Source organism: Xiphophorus couchianus, chromosome 6, assembly GCF_001444195.1.
Source record: "Xiphophorus couchianus chromosome 6, X_couchianus-1.0, whole genome shotgun sequence".
NCBI lineage: Eukaryota > Metazoa > Chordata > Actinopteri > Cyprinodontiformes > Poeciliidae > Xiphophorus > Xiphophorus couchianus.
Genome location: NC_040233.1, coordinates 15,394,633 through 15,412,751, shown reverse-complemented (window position 1 = coordinate 15,412,751; position 18,119 = coordinate 15,394,633). Strand labels below are relative to the sequence as shown.

The 18,119-nt window shown below is 40.1% G+C and overlaps 1 protein-coding gene across 8 annotated transcripts in view; it reads left to right on the top strand.

Annotated features, from left to right (window-relative positions):
• Positions 1–18,119, top strand: part of znf521 (zinc finger protein 521) — a 114,628-nt gene that overhangs the window by 73,753 nt on the left and 22,756 nt on the right. For all 8 annotated transcript variants that reach the window (XM_028019802.1, XM_028019801.1, XM_028019799.1 and 5 more), the window contains one exon: positions 15,710–15,841. In XM_028019802.1, coding sequence (XP_027875603.1) covers positions 15,710–15,841 — 132 coding nt within the window. The remainder of the gene's footprint in view (positions 1–15,709; positions 15,842–18,119) is intronic.

Sequence of the window (18,119 nt, the reverse complement as noted above, 5' to 3'; positions counted from 1 at the left end):
ACTGGGACTGTGTTACTGAGGGCCTTTCTTCTCTGCTTCTGTTTTATTTTGGGGGGGAAGGAGGGGATCGGGGAAGGCAGGGTTGCAACTCTGTGTGCAAGAGGGGGTTTCAGGGGTATAATTTAGAGCACAGAGGGAGCTTCGTCTCTCCATCTTATGATTTGGAGGTGAAGACAAGCGCCCTCGGGGGCCCCCTGTCAGAGCTTTTGGGCGCGCTCAGTGCAGACTTCAATAAAAACACACAAAAAGAATTCCCCCACAAGGGCGCCTGGCTGAATCGCTGACGCCAATGTAAAAGATTCAGTTTTTTCTGTGAATCATTTAGTACACGACCCCAAGCTTGCCAGACAACATGACAATAACAAGGAACTGCTGCTCCGTCCTCCTCATCGAGAAATAACGGGGAATAGTTGCAACCAACCAGCGGAGAAGGGCCAAATGATTTCTTTCACACCAGCAATTTCACACATCGATCATCCTCTGCCACTCCTCCATTTTCCTTCCTCTACTTCCATCTCTCAATCCCCCCTTTACTTTCCTCCTTTCACTGTATTCCTGTCATGACAAATGTCAAACACAGTCAGTTAAGAGTGTGTGTGTGTCTGTGTGTGTGTTTTTTTTCTTTTTCTCTTTTTGGCAAGCAGGATGTTGCCAAGTCGAACGTGCGCTGGGACAAGACTGCTGCAGAAGCATCACACTGGAGCATCAGCATCAGATATTTCTGTGAAAGTAACAGAAATGTTTGAAGGTGTTGTCACAAGCTCACAGGTTCCTGCTGTTTGTGTGCACCGGAGGGAAATGGCACCTTCTCAGCCCTTTTGTCTCCTCCCTCTCCGTTGTTGTTTTTTTAAACTTATTTCTCTGTTTGGTTGTTATCACTTTTTACTATGGTTAAGAATCTCAGCATGGCTGTTTTTTGTTGGTTTTGACAGTGGGGGTCGGTGTTACAGTCGGAGTTAAAATTAGAGGAGTTGTTTCTCTGAGCGACTTGGAGACATGTCATCTTCTGGAAGCGGCGGGGAGTCTGTCAGTCACAGCCATGGTGTGTTTTAATCATCTCTGTCCCACTTGGTGGAGCGCTGACGGTTAGAGTGAGGGTTCCCTCCCCTGGACAATACCAGTGCGCTAGAATCTCATATGCTCTGATGTCAGACACAGCAACCGGTTAAGAAATATGAGACGTTTTCTTCCGCAAGTTAATCCTACAAATTCAATGGGGGAATCAAGCGACGTCTGGTGAATCTGACGACGTATCACAAGCGTGTTTGAAAGGCTTTTGTGATCTTTCAAAGGATGTGACAGCTGGAAGGAGATTGGCAACAAAATAGCGGGAGTTTGTCACTATATTAAGAGAATGAAGTAGATGGAATAATCAAAACTTATGATGTGTTTGAAGCTTAATGAGCTGGGGCTCCCCCCAAGCGAGCAACAATAGCAGTGTTTTGTAATTCTATAGCCATTTTCACAACACACCAAGGAATTAACAATATGCATTTATTTTTACATAAAAGTGGGTTAGACTGCATATTTTGTTTGAGTATGTAGCAGCAATGACAGCAAATCTTTCCTTTCAGCTGCTCTGCGAAGATGTACAACCTCAAAGCTGAGAAGCTCTGGGGCAAAGTCAGGCTGTAGAATCCCTTAACCCTCAGTCAGAATGGGCATTTCACCACAACCTAACCCTGGTCTGAGCACGCTCACTTTTGTCCATTCCAGAGACTCCTTTTGGGACCGTCTTTTGACAATCATAAGTTGTCATGGTCCAGAAGAACTTTCGCTTTAAAGCTTCCTGCTGACATCCTTGAAATCAGCAATGCTCTCCAGTCTTTCGTCCTTCTATGATTGCATTTGCTTGTTCAAAGAAATGTCATTTAAACCATCTACATTTGACCTTTTTTGAAGTAAAAAAGTTGCTTAATTTGAAAAGCATCCATACCCCTTTAACCTTTTCATACTTTATAAGGTTATTATAACAAACTTTAAAGTACATCCGACCGATAGTCTCACACTTTGGGCAGCCTTTAATTTTTTTATTTTGAGTTTTATTTGTTAGGATTGCCTTGTATTTCACTGCATTTACCATCCCATTAAGTTTGACCTGATTCCCAGTCCCTGTTGAATAAAAGCATCACAATGACCTTATGCTGATACCACCATGTTTCACCGGGGGCTGATATGTTAGTATGCCAAAAAGTTCAAATTTGGTCTCTTTTGTCCAGAGTATCTATTTCCATTGATTGAAACCATGTCCCCTGCATGGTTTATTGCAACTGAGACTTTTCATGGAATTCTTTAAAAATGTCTTTTTTCTCTCTTACATAAAGGCTAGATTTGTTTACAACTTATGGATGTCATGTTGATTTTGAAAGATACCTTCAAAATACTTTGTGATGCTGTTTTATAGCCTTACCATTATCCACATCTCTATTCCTAACCTGTCTTCTATGTTCCTTAGTTGTAATGGTGCAGTTTGTTCTATAATGTTCTCCTACAAACCTCTTAAATCTTCACAGATTAATTTATACTGCCATGCAGTAATAAACAGGTGAGCTTTTGAAGATAGTTTTATTGAATATTATTTTAGTAAAGAGGCACAGAAGAATAAGCATACTACACCTTTTTTTATTTTTAACATTTCTTTTAAATGTACATTTGTAATTTTACATACACTTTAAAATAGTTTACTGATTTGTGTTTTATCACATTAAGTAGCACTAGGCCACTTAGCATCACCTTCCTAAAATGACGGCCTAAGGCATTTTTTTGCCAAAAGTATTTTTTTTTAGATTGCCTAAATCATCTTTTGGAAAGAAAAAGGTGCTAAGAGTGACATAAGCCATTATTTTAGAAAGGTGACGGTAGAGGTTTGTCTTTGTATAAAAGTAGAGAAGTTCACTGTGTCTTAATACGTATGTGCTTATTTTATTTAAAAAATAATAATAACACATTTGTTTTTAGTGCTTTCACGCTTCACTTCTTATTATCTTTCCTAGAGTGAGATTTTTCACAAATGTGTGTCAGTTGTGCTTCAAACAGAGGTACTTAGAAAAATATCCCTACAAGCTCCTGAGCAATTAGTCCAGCTGCCTGCCTTTGTCCACCTACCTATTGTGTTCTTTGTAAAACACTATTCTCTTACACCTCCACTTACTCCATCCTCTGAGACAGGGCTGGAAATCCAAGACTCTGAGTTGAACCCACAGTTGGTTTAAACATAATGAAATGTATGTCATGTCTCTGGCTCACTCCCTCTGGCTTCTCTTCACCCCTGCACCTCCACCCCACCACAAATGCACCGTCTTTGACAGGGAGGCCTCTGTGGCTTCTGCTACAGTGATCTTTAGCCCCTTCAGGTCCCACCGACTATTTAGGATGTCCCTGCGATTTGAGGGTCGACTCAACCATAGATGCACGCTTCATAACATTGACTGCAGAGCAGAATAGAAAGAGAGAGGGAGGCAAAGTTTAATCAGCCTCTTAGAAACCATGGCTGATTAAAAGAAGAAACAAACCTCCTCTTCTAGTAATAAAATTGATGCTACAGTATCCTTATTGTAAACGTCAGAGTTAGTAGTGCTTACCATATCCACGCATGGGGCGCTAAAAAACATGCACATTTATTCTCTAGTTTCTACTTTTTCATCTATTTTCTCTCTTCTCCCCAACGGTGTACACATAATAGAAACCATGGCAACACAAATCAGGTGCAGTTTCTGGAAAAAGGACACAAGCTGAGCCATTTCAGATGATGCTTATTTAAATTTCAACATATATTGACTCAGCTCAGTATCTGTGTCTTTTTTTATTTTGTATCCAATCTGTATGCAGATGGGACTGAACACGCAGAGCATCTGTATGTATTTGTGTTTATGAGGCTGCGTATGTGGTTTACCTAAAGCTTTGGAGCGTTTGGCTTTTTGTGTTCCCCGGTGCACATACGTGCATGGACATGTGTCTGTGCATAGATATTGCAGCTCGAAAATGAGTGTGCATGTCCACTATATTAGACAGAAGCGCGTGAGGGGGGTGCCCCAGCGTGTGTACTGCTGTCTGTTCAGAGCTCTCCGCGCCAGCAGGGTGCGCCATTCCAATTTACCCATCAGCCGAGGAGGCAGGGGGTAAGAGCGCGGGGCGTCGCTGTCGGAGATTTCACATTCGAGGGACAAGATTACCTGTCAGGGGACCCCTGTGTGGAGGTGATGAGGGAGGGTGACTGCAGGGGCACAGTGTGGGGGAGTTCAGACTGTTTGGGGGGACAGGAGGAGTGCTGAAAGATGGGGAGGGCAGCACGACTAAAAACCACCCTGAAATCCATGGGTTCTCTGTTTTCTGGGGAGCATAGCTGCCAAGTTGCACATCTGTTTGACACCAGGCGCTGTGGTATGGCAGTCAGGGGCTGTCTGTCCTGATTCACATCTCTTCGCTTTCTACTTTGTTGCGAGAATCTAAACCACTGTTGGAGCTCTGTGTCTGCAGAGAAGCTTGCAAAACATTTTCTTTCTATATGAAGAAAAAGAAAACCAAAAAACACAAAGAAAGCGTGAAAGGAAGATGTAGTGTAAGATGGCTCAGATTTAGATTTTTCTCTTGCATGTGCCTCTACACTTGCCCCTCTTGAATTAATTCACATTTTGAGCCATTAAAGTCACACACCAGACTGCTTTTTTATGCAGTTTTATGTGATAGATCAAAATAAAACACTTAAAATATTTACCAATAACTCAGGTGTTTTTTTCATATTTCTGTGACCAAAATTGTAATTTCCTTTACACCTTCTAAGTTTCCATCAGTGACTACTTTTTTCCCTACTCTGCCATAAATGACAGACTTGTGATTTGAACGTTAAGGAGTTGTTTTGTTGTTGATTTCAGGCATGAATCTCTGGTGCTCTCCAGAGATACAATGACTCTCTTGGTTGCTTCTCACATTAATGTGCCTTGCTTTTTTTATTCCGGGGTAACAAAGTAAAGGGTGGATGAATACAAATGCACACCTTATTACAAATTTTTATTTGGACAAAATGTTGAAAACCATAAATCTGTTTCCTTACATATACAGTATGTCTAAGTTTGTGAGGAGCGATCATATAATATCTGTGTAAAATACAGAAAATGGAAAAGTTAAAGGGGTATGGATGAAGGGGTACAAATACTCTTCCAAGGCACTTTATGTGTTAAGAAACTCAGTGCTTGAAACACCAGATTGAATCGTTCCTTAAAGCCCACAGACCCAGCTTGCTCTCATCTGTGTTCGCTCTGCTTATGTTTAAGTGTCAGCCAAGATAACTAACGCTGCTCCAGAGATCCTTAAAGTCTGTTGGGAGACGGGACATTCCAAACTGCAAACCTCATTCTTTACCCCATCTCTGCTGCCATTAGTTAATTATATGCAGGTGTTTTCCTTTCTCAGTCATCCTTGTTGTTGTTGAAGACCTAATAAAATGTAGCCATAAGAACAAAAAGCCAGAAAGGCGGCGAGAAGAAAAGGGGGGAGATCGTGTGGAGGAAGTGGCTGAATGTGCTGTGTGAAGCAAATTATTGCCCCCATGTAGATTCATCAGTTCTCCCTGCTGGATTAAGGAAGGGCCTTTCTAATGAAGTTCGCCCCGTCAAAATGAAGGGACTAATTCTGATTTAGCTGAGGTAATGAACTTCCCCTCTCCTAGTGAGAGCAGCGCCATGGGGTGAGGAAAGAGGGGTGGCGGTGTAAGAAGAGGAGGGGGCAAAGCAGAGTGGCAGCAAGAGAGAGACGGAGGCAGGTCGAGGTTTGAAGATGGGAGAGATCCATGGAAGGAGGACAAGATAGAGCCAGGAGGAAGAGTGAATGCAAGGGAAGAAAGAGAAAAAAAAATTATGCAAAACGGCTGTCTCGTATTTGCTGAGATGTATTAAATTTCCAGTGCGGGTGCCTGTGTTATATAAAATTATGTTAATGTCTTGTGGCCCGCTGCGAATGGCGGCTTGCTGGTCCTGAGCATGCGTGGCTGGCCGCTACACGGAGCGCGCTCAGTGGGATTCAGCTTTTCTATTAAGGAAAACCTCTAGACACCTGATGATGAATTCTCTCTCACCAAATGTTCCCCCTTTTTTGTGTCGAAAATATGAGCGCTTCTCTAAATGACTTTGGAGAGCCTGGCATGGCGCTTGGCGGCCCGCATCTAGCAGGGGGGAGAAAGGGTTTAAAGAAAGGGGGGAAAGTGGAGGGGGGTGCTCCCTTTGCATCAGGCTAAGGGAGTCAATTAAGGCAAGCACTGATAATTATAAGCCGGCAGAACGCAGGGGCTGGCTAATTGTACAGTGTTCCATGCCGCGAGCCCAGCCAAGGGGCCGTTCTTCAACACTGTCCTTCCTTGCTCTTTTGTGTGGACCGCGAACCCCAAAGACCCCTCACACCTCAGCCCGACAATGCCACAGTGAGGCTTGCAGAAAGAAGATGTAAAAAAAAAAAAAAAAAAAGAAGAAGAAAAAAGTCCAGCATGTGCCCATAATTAACATTTTACATTCAGGCCACTCACTCTTAAGAGATCTAAATTAAAGTACTGCCTCACTTCGTTTTTTTAAAAGCTCCTGAAAGTTTTATTGTTTCCCTGCTTATTTGTAATCCTCACTTTGTACACCAACTTTTATCCAGTCTTAGAAAGTCAGGGCAAAGAGGATTGACCTTTACTTCCTCCTGAACACAAACAGGCCCTGTAGTTTAGAATAGGTATGTGTGTGGAGTAAATTAGAGCATTTCAGTGTAGTGGTATTTTTTGTGTGTGGCTGTAGGGGGTCCAGCACTCCATGCAATCCATCTCAGGCAGCCTGCATTGTTTGTCCCCAATGGACCTCCGTACCAGCCTGCAGCTGCTGCGCCTACATATCATTCGTTAGCACGTATTTGCCTCTCACCTTTCTTGTTCTGGATCTCTCCCTTCTTTTTTTCTCTCTACAGCCACAGTGACCTACGCACTGTACAACTGGTCAAATGTTTTAGCTTTTGTGTTTTTTTTCCACTTTAAGCATAAAAAATGATTTGGTGACATAGGATGGGGGTTTTAAAGCTGCAAATAGAAGTGCAAGTTGTAATATCAAGTTCTACTACTGGATTTCTTCTTCAAGGGTTTTCCCTAGCTTTAGCTCCCCCTAATAGCCCCACAGCTATCATTAGCAGTCATTATTGTTCCGAATTTGCCTGAAATCATCACACAGCTAAGATGTAAATCTGACTTGTGCAAGTAAATGCTTATTTAACACATCCCGAGGATCATGTTGGAAGCACTTTGCCACCACCCAGTGGTCAAAGTCTGACCCAATGACATACTGAACTCCTTGAATAAATTTACATTAACAATCCCTTCATAATTTTGAGCCTGTTTGTAAAACAAACAAAAATGTAATTTTTTAAATAAAATTACAAAAATAAATACCTTCAAGCTGAAAGAACAAAATTATCATCTATTTTTGTTTTTTGAGAAAAATCTGAAATGCTAAGAAAATAATATATTTTATATGCATTCATTTGCATATTCTAATAGATTTTAGGGTAAAGCATTTTTTTAAAGTTCTTCAAACTAGACACCACATTGTTTTTTGTGCTGTTAAAAGTCTTTTATCTGTGAAAACTTAACATTTTTAAGTATTCTTACCAGTTCATCTCCAAGTCTAACCTTGTCTTCCCCGTGTACATAATTAATTTGACATTAGGGTTCCCACCCAGGAATGATATACCGGGATGGAAATTGGACTCAAAATGCAACAAATTATTTGTCATCAGGAACTGAAATTATATTAATTTACGTTCACTTGCAAGTATACTTGTAGGATGACAAGTAAAACCAATTTCTGAGTAATATGAAACATACTTAAGATATCTTTAAAACACATAATACATAGTAGTGATAAGAATAATTTTTTTCTGACAAGTCAAGCCACAGTTTGATAATATACCAGATGTAAGTCATGTGTTGGACACCAGCTAAAAATCTAAAAACTGAGCTGTCCTACCTGACACCAAATAGGAAGTGACTCACAAATCTCTTCTGAGCTGTGTTTTTTTTTTTTTTTTTTTTTTGCACACAGCCATCTTCTCTTCCCTCTGTCCTCCTGCATGTGACCTGGAAATCGATCTCAGCATGCCAAGTTGAACGATGTCTCAATTTCTAGAATAGATCCAAAGGAGAAAGGAACAATGAGTTGAGTGAGCATGAACAGCTGTATCGTTTTGCGGGAGCTCTTTCAGCACTCATAATATGAAAAAGTTTTTACAATAATTCTAAAATGTACATTTCATAGACACTTTTAGTGCTCATGTAAAAGAGATACAAACGTTTCAAATAGGTTTGATTTCTAATGACTGCTGAGACCAGTGAACTTTTTGGCAGAACACTCCTTTAGAGAAGAGAGTTTTCCACCTCAACAAGAATTCATTTTTGTTTGGATGACTGCAGTTTATATTTCAGTCTTCTATTGTTTTTTCTCTTCTTTTGTCAAAAAGAAATTGTTTGATCTTGTCCTTGTTTTTTTTTTTTTTCCTTTTTCAAAATAAAGTAGTAATAGTGTTTTCATAAGACAATAAAAATTTAAGTGCTTCATCAACTAAAATTATTTAAAAAAAACAAAAAAAGGTGTTATCTTTTAAGACACACTTCAAGAAATGTATTATCCATATTATTACTGATATTAAATTCATCGTCACTTTACTCTCACCAATACAAACAGAATGCCTTTTTAATAACAATATATGTTTACAACTGTTTGTTGTAAACATATCTATCTCGAGATCAAACACATAAAATAATAAAAATAATAAAATTTATTAAAATGAAAAATTTTAAGATAATTGAAATCAGTATACTCCTGTGACTGTGACAGAAATGAAAAAATGAACCAGATTTAAACTTTTGTTAAGAGAAAAAGACAGAAATTTCCAAACGTTATAAAGGATTTTGAATTTTCCACATTTATTTACTTATGAACTGCTGAAGATTTTATTACTATTATTTAACCCGAGAAATTTTTTTTGTTAGTTTTTTTTAAGTACTAAGAACTTTGGTAAACAATTAATAATAAAATAAATAAAATTTAAAAATAAAAAAGGTAGCTGACCCATTAGTCTTTACGTTACTTTTATATAAACACATACACACCCCACACACGAATGTAAATTGTTTCAAATAAAGCCAAGAAATAATACAAAAAAAACATAATATTTTATATTTACTCCAGAGAAATATTAAATACATTTATGAAACATTTGTAGAGAACAGATCTCTGTTTATTTCCCAACACCTTCAGTAAATTTAACAGTAGGACATGTGTTTATGTCTCTACTTCTCTTTTTATGTCTCCCTGTCCTCATTCATAACATACGTACACCAGCAAACAGCGACACACTGTCATCACTACTATGTTGTTACTGATTATCACCTAAGGAAACTGTTTTTGTTCCAAAACTTTAGAAGAAATAAGCCGCATTGTTTGGCACATGGAGGCTGGACAGATTCGCCTTGTGAGAGCCCACAGCATAGCCACATCAGTTACGTTCCGGTGCTCTTCGTGCTACTTCCTGTCACAGAAAAACTGCATTACACATTTGTTGAATGTGTAATGCAGAGACATGTCCGGTTTGAAACACTAGAAGACTATATACGTTAGTTCTGTTTGTAATAAATAAATAAATAATACACATTAACAAAAAAAGAGGGGGTACATGCTTGTTTAAATTTAGAGGCGTTGGTACAGTATTTAAAATAAAAACACATCACCACCATTTGACTTGACCGATGAAAAACAAGCCAAAAGGGCTGTAATGCAAAGCTACTTTAGTATGTTATATTTGGTATTTGTTTGGTTTGTTTTATAAAATTGTTTAAAACAAATCTGAATTTATGGCTTGTTATGCCATTCTGAGATTGAATAAAGTCTTTAGTTGTTTCAAAGAGACAATAGGGTGGGAAAAGATGAATGCTTTCTATATTCAAAAAAAGATAAATTTACTTGGTATGTTTGTGAAAAGGGAGAAAGTGTCCTCATGATTTTGTCCCTCATGTTTTGTGAAATCCAAAAGGTGTTCTACTTGGCTAAACCCTTTGTAACAGTCATTGAAGCGTTACGCATGTTTATCTCAACACAAAAACCTGTCACTTTGGTGTTTCTGCCTCTGGCCTGGTAGCCAGGGGAGCTGTGAAGCGGTTAATGTAGGCAGAGTGCGCCTGATCCTAGCAGGGGCCTAGCCCTGCTCTGATTAGCACCTCCAACGAGCTGCCATGCATCAGAGCTGACATTGTCTCAGAGTCTCGTTCCCCCACAATCCTCTGCTCTTGCTGTGTGAGGGCGTCACTGCTGACATGTCACAGCCTCACCCCTCCTTCTCCCTCTGCAGGTTGGAAATAATCCAATTATTTGTGATTAATTTAAAAAAAAACTATTTTATTTATTTTTGTTATTCCACTTTAAAAATGCCCTACTTTGTGATGTGCTACTACATAAAACAGTCAAAATAACGTGACTCTGATGCTTGCAATCTTACAAACTGTGAATAAGTTGAATGTGTGCAGATAGTTCTGCAAGACAATGTAAAAGAAAATTCTCTAACTTGATTCTCTCTGCTCCTCTTAAACTGTGGAGGCAGGAAGAAGGTATTAAAAATGTTTTCCCGTAGGCACCAGTTCTCCAATCAGTTTTGGTCCAGGGGGAGTCCATCCCTCTGAGTTCCCACCTACCACCTTCCCACCCCCATACTCTGCATTCCCCCGGTCCTTAATGGGCCACATAGTACTTCTGAAATGAGCTCTTGCCTTATGAGCAGTGCTTCTACCTCAAGAGAGCACACCACACGGAGGTGGAGTCAATTTGTATTCACCCATAATTCCCTGGGCCTTAATCACGCAGATTTTCCCCCCATTATCAGTTAATGGATAGTTCCCGTGGAGAGAAGACGAAGTAAACCCACCTACTGTTTACAGGCCCGAAGCTTTCTCTTCTGCTGCCATCCAGCATCCTGCAGCGGGTTGTGTGTACAGCAGCGAGTCTGCTGAACAGCAGTTCTTGTTGGTTTATTAACACATAACTCCAACATCAGGCTGAAAAGTAGGAGACAGATGGTGAGGCAAAGGCGGAGCTCCTCATAAAACATGCTCATCCAAAGCAGGTATTCCTTTCTTTTATTGCAACATTTGACATTATAGATACTCAGCCTCGATTTGGCCTGTTAGTTTGAGAGGACGAGCTTTGATCGCTACGTCTGCTCCCTGTCCGCTTCTCTGAAACAGCCCATTCAAGTCTACTAAATATTCTCAATTTGTTCTCCCACTTGTTTGCTCATTACTCTCTGCAAAAAGAAGTGCCCAGATTGATGTCCTTAATATCATCTACTCTGGCGACGCACAAGCAACTGGGGTCCCTCTAATAGTGAGCTTCAGAGAAGCGTTCACTGTGCCCCAGAGAGGAGAGTAAATCTAAGTATCAGATTTTTCTCGTGGAAAACGAAGCGCTCTAATTCAAACTGCTTCTCAGCAGAATTGTTTAAAAGTAGTGAGGGACAGTGATGACTTTGGAACAGAATAAGATGAGGGAGATTTTTTAATTAAACAATGCCCCTGCATTGTACTTAATTACACGCTATCGTCTTAAATTAAGGTTGCCTTTGGTTACTTTATTTTTAGTCTGTTACTCATCATTAGTTATTTCAACCTATACAGTTCTTTGCTAAGGAACTTTATATGCCATGAATTATTTCACATGTTGTCATAATTGTCAATACTAAAACTAAATTTTTTATAACGTTTATGTTTAAAAATATTGCTTTGTTCTTTTTTTTTTTTTTTTAAATGTGCTAATGTTAATAGAAGTAACTGTAGATGGGCTGAGGTGTTTTGAGCTGTGATTTGAATAAACTAAGAAAATCTATATTTGCAATGACAGGAGGAAATCCATATGTTAAATGCCGTAAAGACTTGAGTATACCCAAAAGGCAGTTGAATAACCAAAAACATAGAGCAAGAACTACAATGGATTGCTTTAATTTCAAAAAGTTCCAGCACTGTGAATACTTTTGCAAGGTATTACAAACTAAAATTAGCACACTATGCTCAGTAAACTCTGCCTACATCAATTTGAACTCTGCTGAACTATAAGAGCCAGATCCACAAGACTGCTTCCCAAACAACCTTCAACAGCACGCAGTTCTTTGCCTGGATAAAAAAGTAAACAGCACAGAGAAATAGAGACCATTCTTTGTGAAAGTAGTTTTCCCCTCTCCCTCTCCTGTCCTCCACATGGGAGAGATATTAGGCGTTTGTGTTTTAAGGAGCTGTGAAATACATAAACCATGAGCCCCAGGAACGCGAGACCCTGTGGATATGCAGATGGGCTTACTTTGCTGGTGTCAGGGATGCTTAGAGGGAGCAGACGCAGGAGCAGTTCTCATCTAAAGGATTTTCTTAGGAGTGCAGGGGGACAGGGTGGTGGCAGCGAAGAACACCCGGGAGACTCGGAAAAACAGAGTGGGAGGAGGGAGAGAGGAGGATAGAGAAAGAAAGGGAGAGAGGACTGACAGTCCCCCGTGGCCTTGTAACTATATCCAGAGTCTGCACGGTGCTCTAAGAGGGGTGGGGGCCCACACAGGGCCTTGCTGATTGGGCAGGCCTGGAGAAGGGCTGGCGGGGCAAAAGGAAGTGACCTCAGCCCAATGAGGCAGCTATAGGGGTGAGGAAGCTGACTTCCTCCCTTGGCTCTCACTAAGAAACAGGCTGCCAGCCTGATTCAGCCTCTGCTACTTTGTGGAATACAAACCCAGTCCTGAAGGCTGCATCAGCGACCGAACACAGCATAACCTACTCTGCAATCACTTAGACTAACTTTATCTGAATGTTTGTCCTCTGTTTTCTGTCCATTTATTGTTGCTTCTTAGATTTGCTGGAATCATCTAGAATTTAAATTCACTAGAATAATTGTGTTTTTTTTAAATAAAAATCAATAATTGCCTCTACATGACATCAACTTCTGTTCATCTACCTTTTTATTGTTTCTTACCTCTGTAGTTTAGGTTGTAATTTGTCTGTCTGCTGTGCCTCTGCATTTCATACTTTCCAGCATAGGCATGGAGCTGTCAGTCATGGGATTTTATACCAGTATGATGCATCAATCCACACCCACCTCATCGACATTTTGTACCTTCCTTATGGATATTGAGTACCAGCATTCAATATGTCCTTTGGTATCCTTCTCCATGCCTAAATCTTCACATTTAGTCCACCTCTCACCTCTCAAAAAAGAACAAGATTTAAATACATTACTATTCAAATATATTTCAACAATTATCTATATTTTATTCTTCTTCAGTCAGAACAAATGCGGTTCCAAATTAGAAATTTTTAACGTTACTCTGTGTAAAAGTTTATGTATAAACCTCATCAGAAGTATATGCTACTTAAGTATAAGTGCAAAACATGGTAAATATGTCGAGAGAAATTAAGTATGGGCCACAAAGTTCATACTACCAGCGACCTGTGCCAGTGATTATTCTGCTCCATATACTATTTCATTTGAAATACGACCAAGTTCCACTTTTTTTTTTCCAATTATGATTGTCAAAATCACCAGGCCTGTCCTTTAAAATTGAAGTGTCTCAACTTCCTACCTCCTCTTTCACCTCATGCACCTGCTTACAGACACAAACATAGACATTCGCTCGCACAAGGTCAGTCATGCAGGTGCGGTGTTATCTGCATAATGAAACAGGCCAGGTCTCTAAAGGGACGGCATTGTGTATAAGGGTCAAATGAGGGCTGCGCATATGGTGGAGGAGTGGATCCGCGTAAGCTGCGGCGAACTTGACCGCAAGTGTGCACATCCTAACACAGATAGGCAAACAGTGGTGATCAAAGAGAACAACGATCCTCTTGCACGGCTGCATGAATGCACTCGCGCTACCCTCCCCTAACCCCCTGCATCTTCCCCCAACCCCCCACCTTTCGCTGATACCTGGTGCTACACTCAGATGCACATGTAGGGTACAGAGTAACTCATCTGTCAAATACATGATCGCAGCAAACACAACACCAACTCGCTCCCTTTTGAACTGCTTTGATAGGTTTTTGCCTGTCAAGCAGAGATGTCTGTGAGAACACGGTGATATATGGCGCTTGCAGCTTGTTTCCATGCAGTAAATATATTATCAGAAGCTCAGTAGAAAGTATATACTTATGTTATTGAGAAATGATGTAAGGAAAAATCTGGTAAAAAGGCACTATATTATAAAAGTTCAGTATGTATATACTTTCTCAATGTTTCTTCCATCACTGCAGGAAATGTTTCAATTTCCTTCTTTTGCTGGAATATTAAGGAATCGAAGTCAAAGAAACTGTGATGGCAGCTATTTTTTACAGATGCCATTACTTTGTCTAAAGCTTTACTGCGAACACTAAAAAGGAAAATACAAATGTAGTAATAAATTGATAAAGTGGGAAAAGATTGCAATAATAGCCCTGCTGTAAAATATAAAAAGGATCACAAATAAGATGTTTTACATTTATGGTTGCTATTGTCTCGTTTTTAGTTGCTACATTCTCCCTAATTTGGCAAATAACACACACAATAAACTTTCTGCTTGGACACGGCCACGCACAGCTGTTTAGCTTGATTATGTATACATGCTCCTGGTACCCAGGGCCTCTGTGGTGGGCAGTGGGCTGTGGAGACCTGGGGATAAACCCTGGATGAGCCCCTGAGGTATCCATCCTACCCCCAGACCTGCAGTGATGGGCTCTGCCAGGAGTTTGATGGTGCACGGTCTGGCCCTGTGGCAGAGTGTAAAGCACTTTTATTGACACAGTGGAGAGGAGCACTTTTTCTAGAAATCTGAGTCAGCGGGTTGCTCCAAATAAAAGTGCGCAGTTTACAGTTGTGAAATCTATTTAAGTTATTAGTAGAGGTTTTGAAATGTACATGGATTTATGTGTTTGTAATCCAGCAGTTACACGGCATCCGGTTGCATTTTAACATGTCAACATTGTAGCACCAAAGAGTGCAGTATCACGATTTGATGGTTTATTATACTATGTTTCATGTGCTGGATATCTTATCAATGCTTGAAACTAATAAAACAAGATCTTCAATGTCTCTTGTGCCAACACTAGATCTAACTCCTCTGAACAGTCAAAGTGCTAGAGACATCAAGTTGATTAAAAAGTAAGAGAATAGTAGGAAACCAGGGGTTGATCTTGATTGATGTAGCCATCACTATATTCATCAATAATATAATTTTAATGTAATATCCAGGCCTATTAAAAAAGCAGACTGGAGATTGATGATATTAAGATATTATTATAGAAAGATCTTCAAAAATATCCTCTTGAGTGGTAATTCTGATTCTACAAATCTCAAATCCCTCTCCCTCTATCTAAACCTCTTTTGATGTTATTTTAATTTGCAAATTCTAAAAATAATTCATTATTTGTGCAAGTTAATCAAAAGGATGATGTACACCACAATCTTTAGTTAGAACAGTTAAGATCCCAACTGGCTATTCAATTAATGTCTGATGGGACAGGGTCACACTTTTTTTCATTTTCCTGTTTGAATCATGAAAATCCCAGACAGGAGAAAAAAAACTGTTGGTGTTAGGGTTAAGTCTAGAGTGAGACCTTTTGCTGCTCCCTGGCCATTCATGCTCTGTTTATTTTTCCACTCACAGTTCTCTGTGTGTTTGTGTTGTTTCTTCTCCACAGAGGAAGGACTGAACCATGAATGCAAGCTCTGTAGTCAGTCATTCGACTCACCGGCGAAGCTTCAATGCCACCTGATTGAGCACAGCTTCGAGGGCATGGGGGGAACCTTCAAGTGTCCTGTCTGCTTTACAGGTTTGCACAATACCTTGAAGACAAATCCAGTGAATTAATGAAAAAAAAAGAAAATATAAATGGGAAATTTGTCATTGTTTACTTTGAAAAATAAATTTAAAAAGCAAGTACAATGTCTTGACCAGTCATAATAAAAATGTAGTTACATGAAAGCAATAAACTTTAGTTTATTTTATTGGGGTTTCTATCGGATAGATCAACACAAGGTAGTGCATAATTGAAATGTTCAACGTAGTTTAAAGCTATTTTTACATAAAATACTAAAAGGCATAGTGCATATACTTAACAAGCACTGAGTTAATTCTTAGCACACGTCCATTTTGCTGCAGTCACAGCTGCATGTCTTTTGGGGTTTGTCTCCATGTCCACATCTAGAGACTAAAGATTTTATTCAATTCTTTTTGAAAAATAGATCACGCTTTGTCATATTTGATTGAGAACAGCTAGCAACCATTTAAAAACATTACCAGAGATGATCAGATTAGGGTCAAATATATTCTGATAATGAATATGAACATGCTCCAAGCCACTGATATAGTTGTATTTTTAGAGATTTTGTCCTGCTGGAATGGTGAACCTCCACCCCAGTATAAAGTCTTTTGTAACTTTTAACAGGTTTTCTTCCTTTATTTAAGTTCATTCTTTGTATCATGAGTTCTGAACAGTTTCTATCTCCCTGCTGAAATGAAACATCCCCACTCCATGATGTATTTGTGTATTAGTTTTTCTCCAAACACAACATGTTGTATATACGTAGACCCAAAAGAAAAAAAAAATTTCACAATGTTTGCTGGGTTATCTGTAACTTGAAACTGGACTTTCTGCCGTTAGTCTTATTACGTTTCCATCCCACACATTTTAGTTTCTAATTTAAAAAAATAAATGTTGCAAAAAATACCTATCTTTCCACTTCACAATTATGTTGTACTCTGAGTTTGGGGTTTTGTTTCCACATAAGATCCCTATAAAGTACATTGAATGTTGTGATCTTAATGTCAAAAAACGTGAAAAAGTTCAAGGGAAAAAAATACTTTTTCAAGGCACTGTAGCTTCTAAACGAGTCTTGAAAGGTCAAGCAACCCAGCCGTATAAAGCTGATAGCAGTTTGCACCATGTGGCTTTTTGTTTCGTCAAATTGCCTCAAAATCAAGGCCAAAGAAGTGTCACAAGGTGAAAGGGGGGGTAGGAAGAAAGACGGGAAGGGGGGCTAAGACAGTGTGAGCTGAGGGGAGATGGGGGGGGTGGAGGAGCGGAGAAAGAAAGGAGATGTGCTAATTGTGGATGGCAGTGGTGCTGATAGCTGTAATGATCTCATCTGTCTCTGTGCGTGGAGGTGGAAGGACCGGACTCCTCCTGAGAGAATAGCGCCCTCCTTCAGTGTCAACAGGGTTAACTATCTCTATAATGAAATCTGCAAAGTCGTTAACTTCGGCTCTTCACTCTTTCTCCCTTCTCAGCTCTTTACTCTTCCTAACACTTTTTGGGTCCAGCTCATTTCCTCTTCCTACTTCCTCTAACCCCTCCGCCGCCCCCAGCGTCATCCATCCATCTCACAATAAACTCATTTGCCTCATGTCTACTTGTTAGATCAATTAATATCATTACTTACTGTTCTGCATCTTTTCGTCTTCCCAAACGTCTTCATCCACCTCAGTTCACAGTTTCCTTCCATGCACTCCCCTCCTCTACTCTACATCACTCTTTTGGCCTTATGCCTCTTTTAGAAGAAGCCTATTGATATTCCCCCCCCACCCTGAAACTCCTCTCCCTCCACCCCTCACAGGGGTCCAGGCATTTAATATACAGAGCATGCCTCCTTCATCTGAGCCTTCATTTTCCAGCGCCCGTCTTTGACAGACAGGTCCCCCCACTCCCTCAGCGTCCATATCGATCACGGCACATGAGAGAGAGGAAGGATAGAGTGAGAGAGAGAGAGAAAGGGGGATGCTAGGAGGAACGGAGAGGGAGGTAGAGACAGAGTGCCCCCTCAGGACAGCGGTCGCGGAGCAGACAGACAGATGGGCGAAGGGGCCTGTGGTAGCCGGGAAGCCGTGTGGTGGAGAGTACAGGATGAGAGTACAGGCCTCCCTCTGTTGGGGATGCGGGGGACAGGCAGGCCGAGCTGAAGTCAGAGCACTTGAGAGATTAGCTGACAGCTGTCCTTGAATATATTTCTTCAAGTTGAGTCGAAGAAAAATTTGTCCCTGATTTAGCTGGACATAAACTTTATTTTAAAACTTTTTAATTTTCTAACTAATTGGACTCAATACTTTATTTT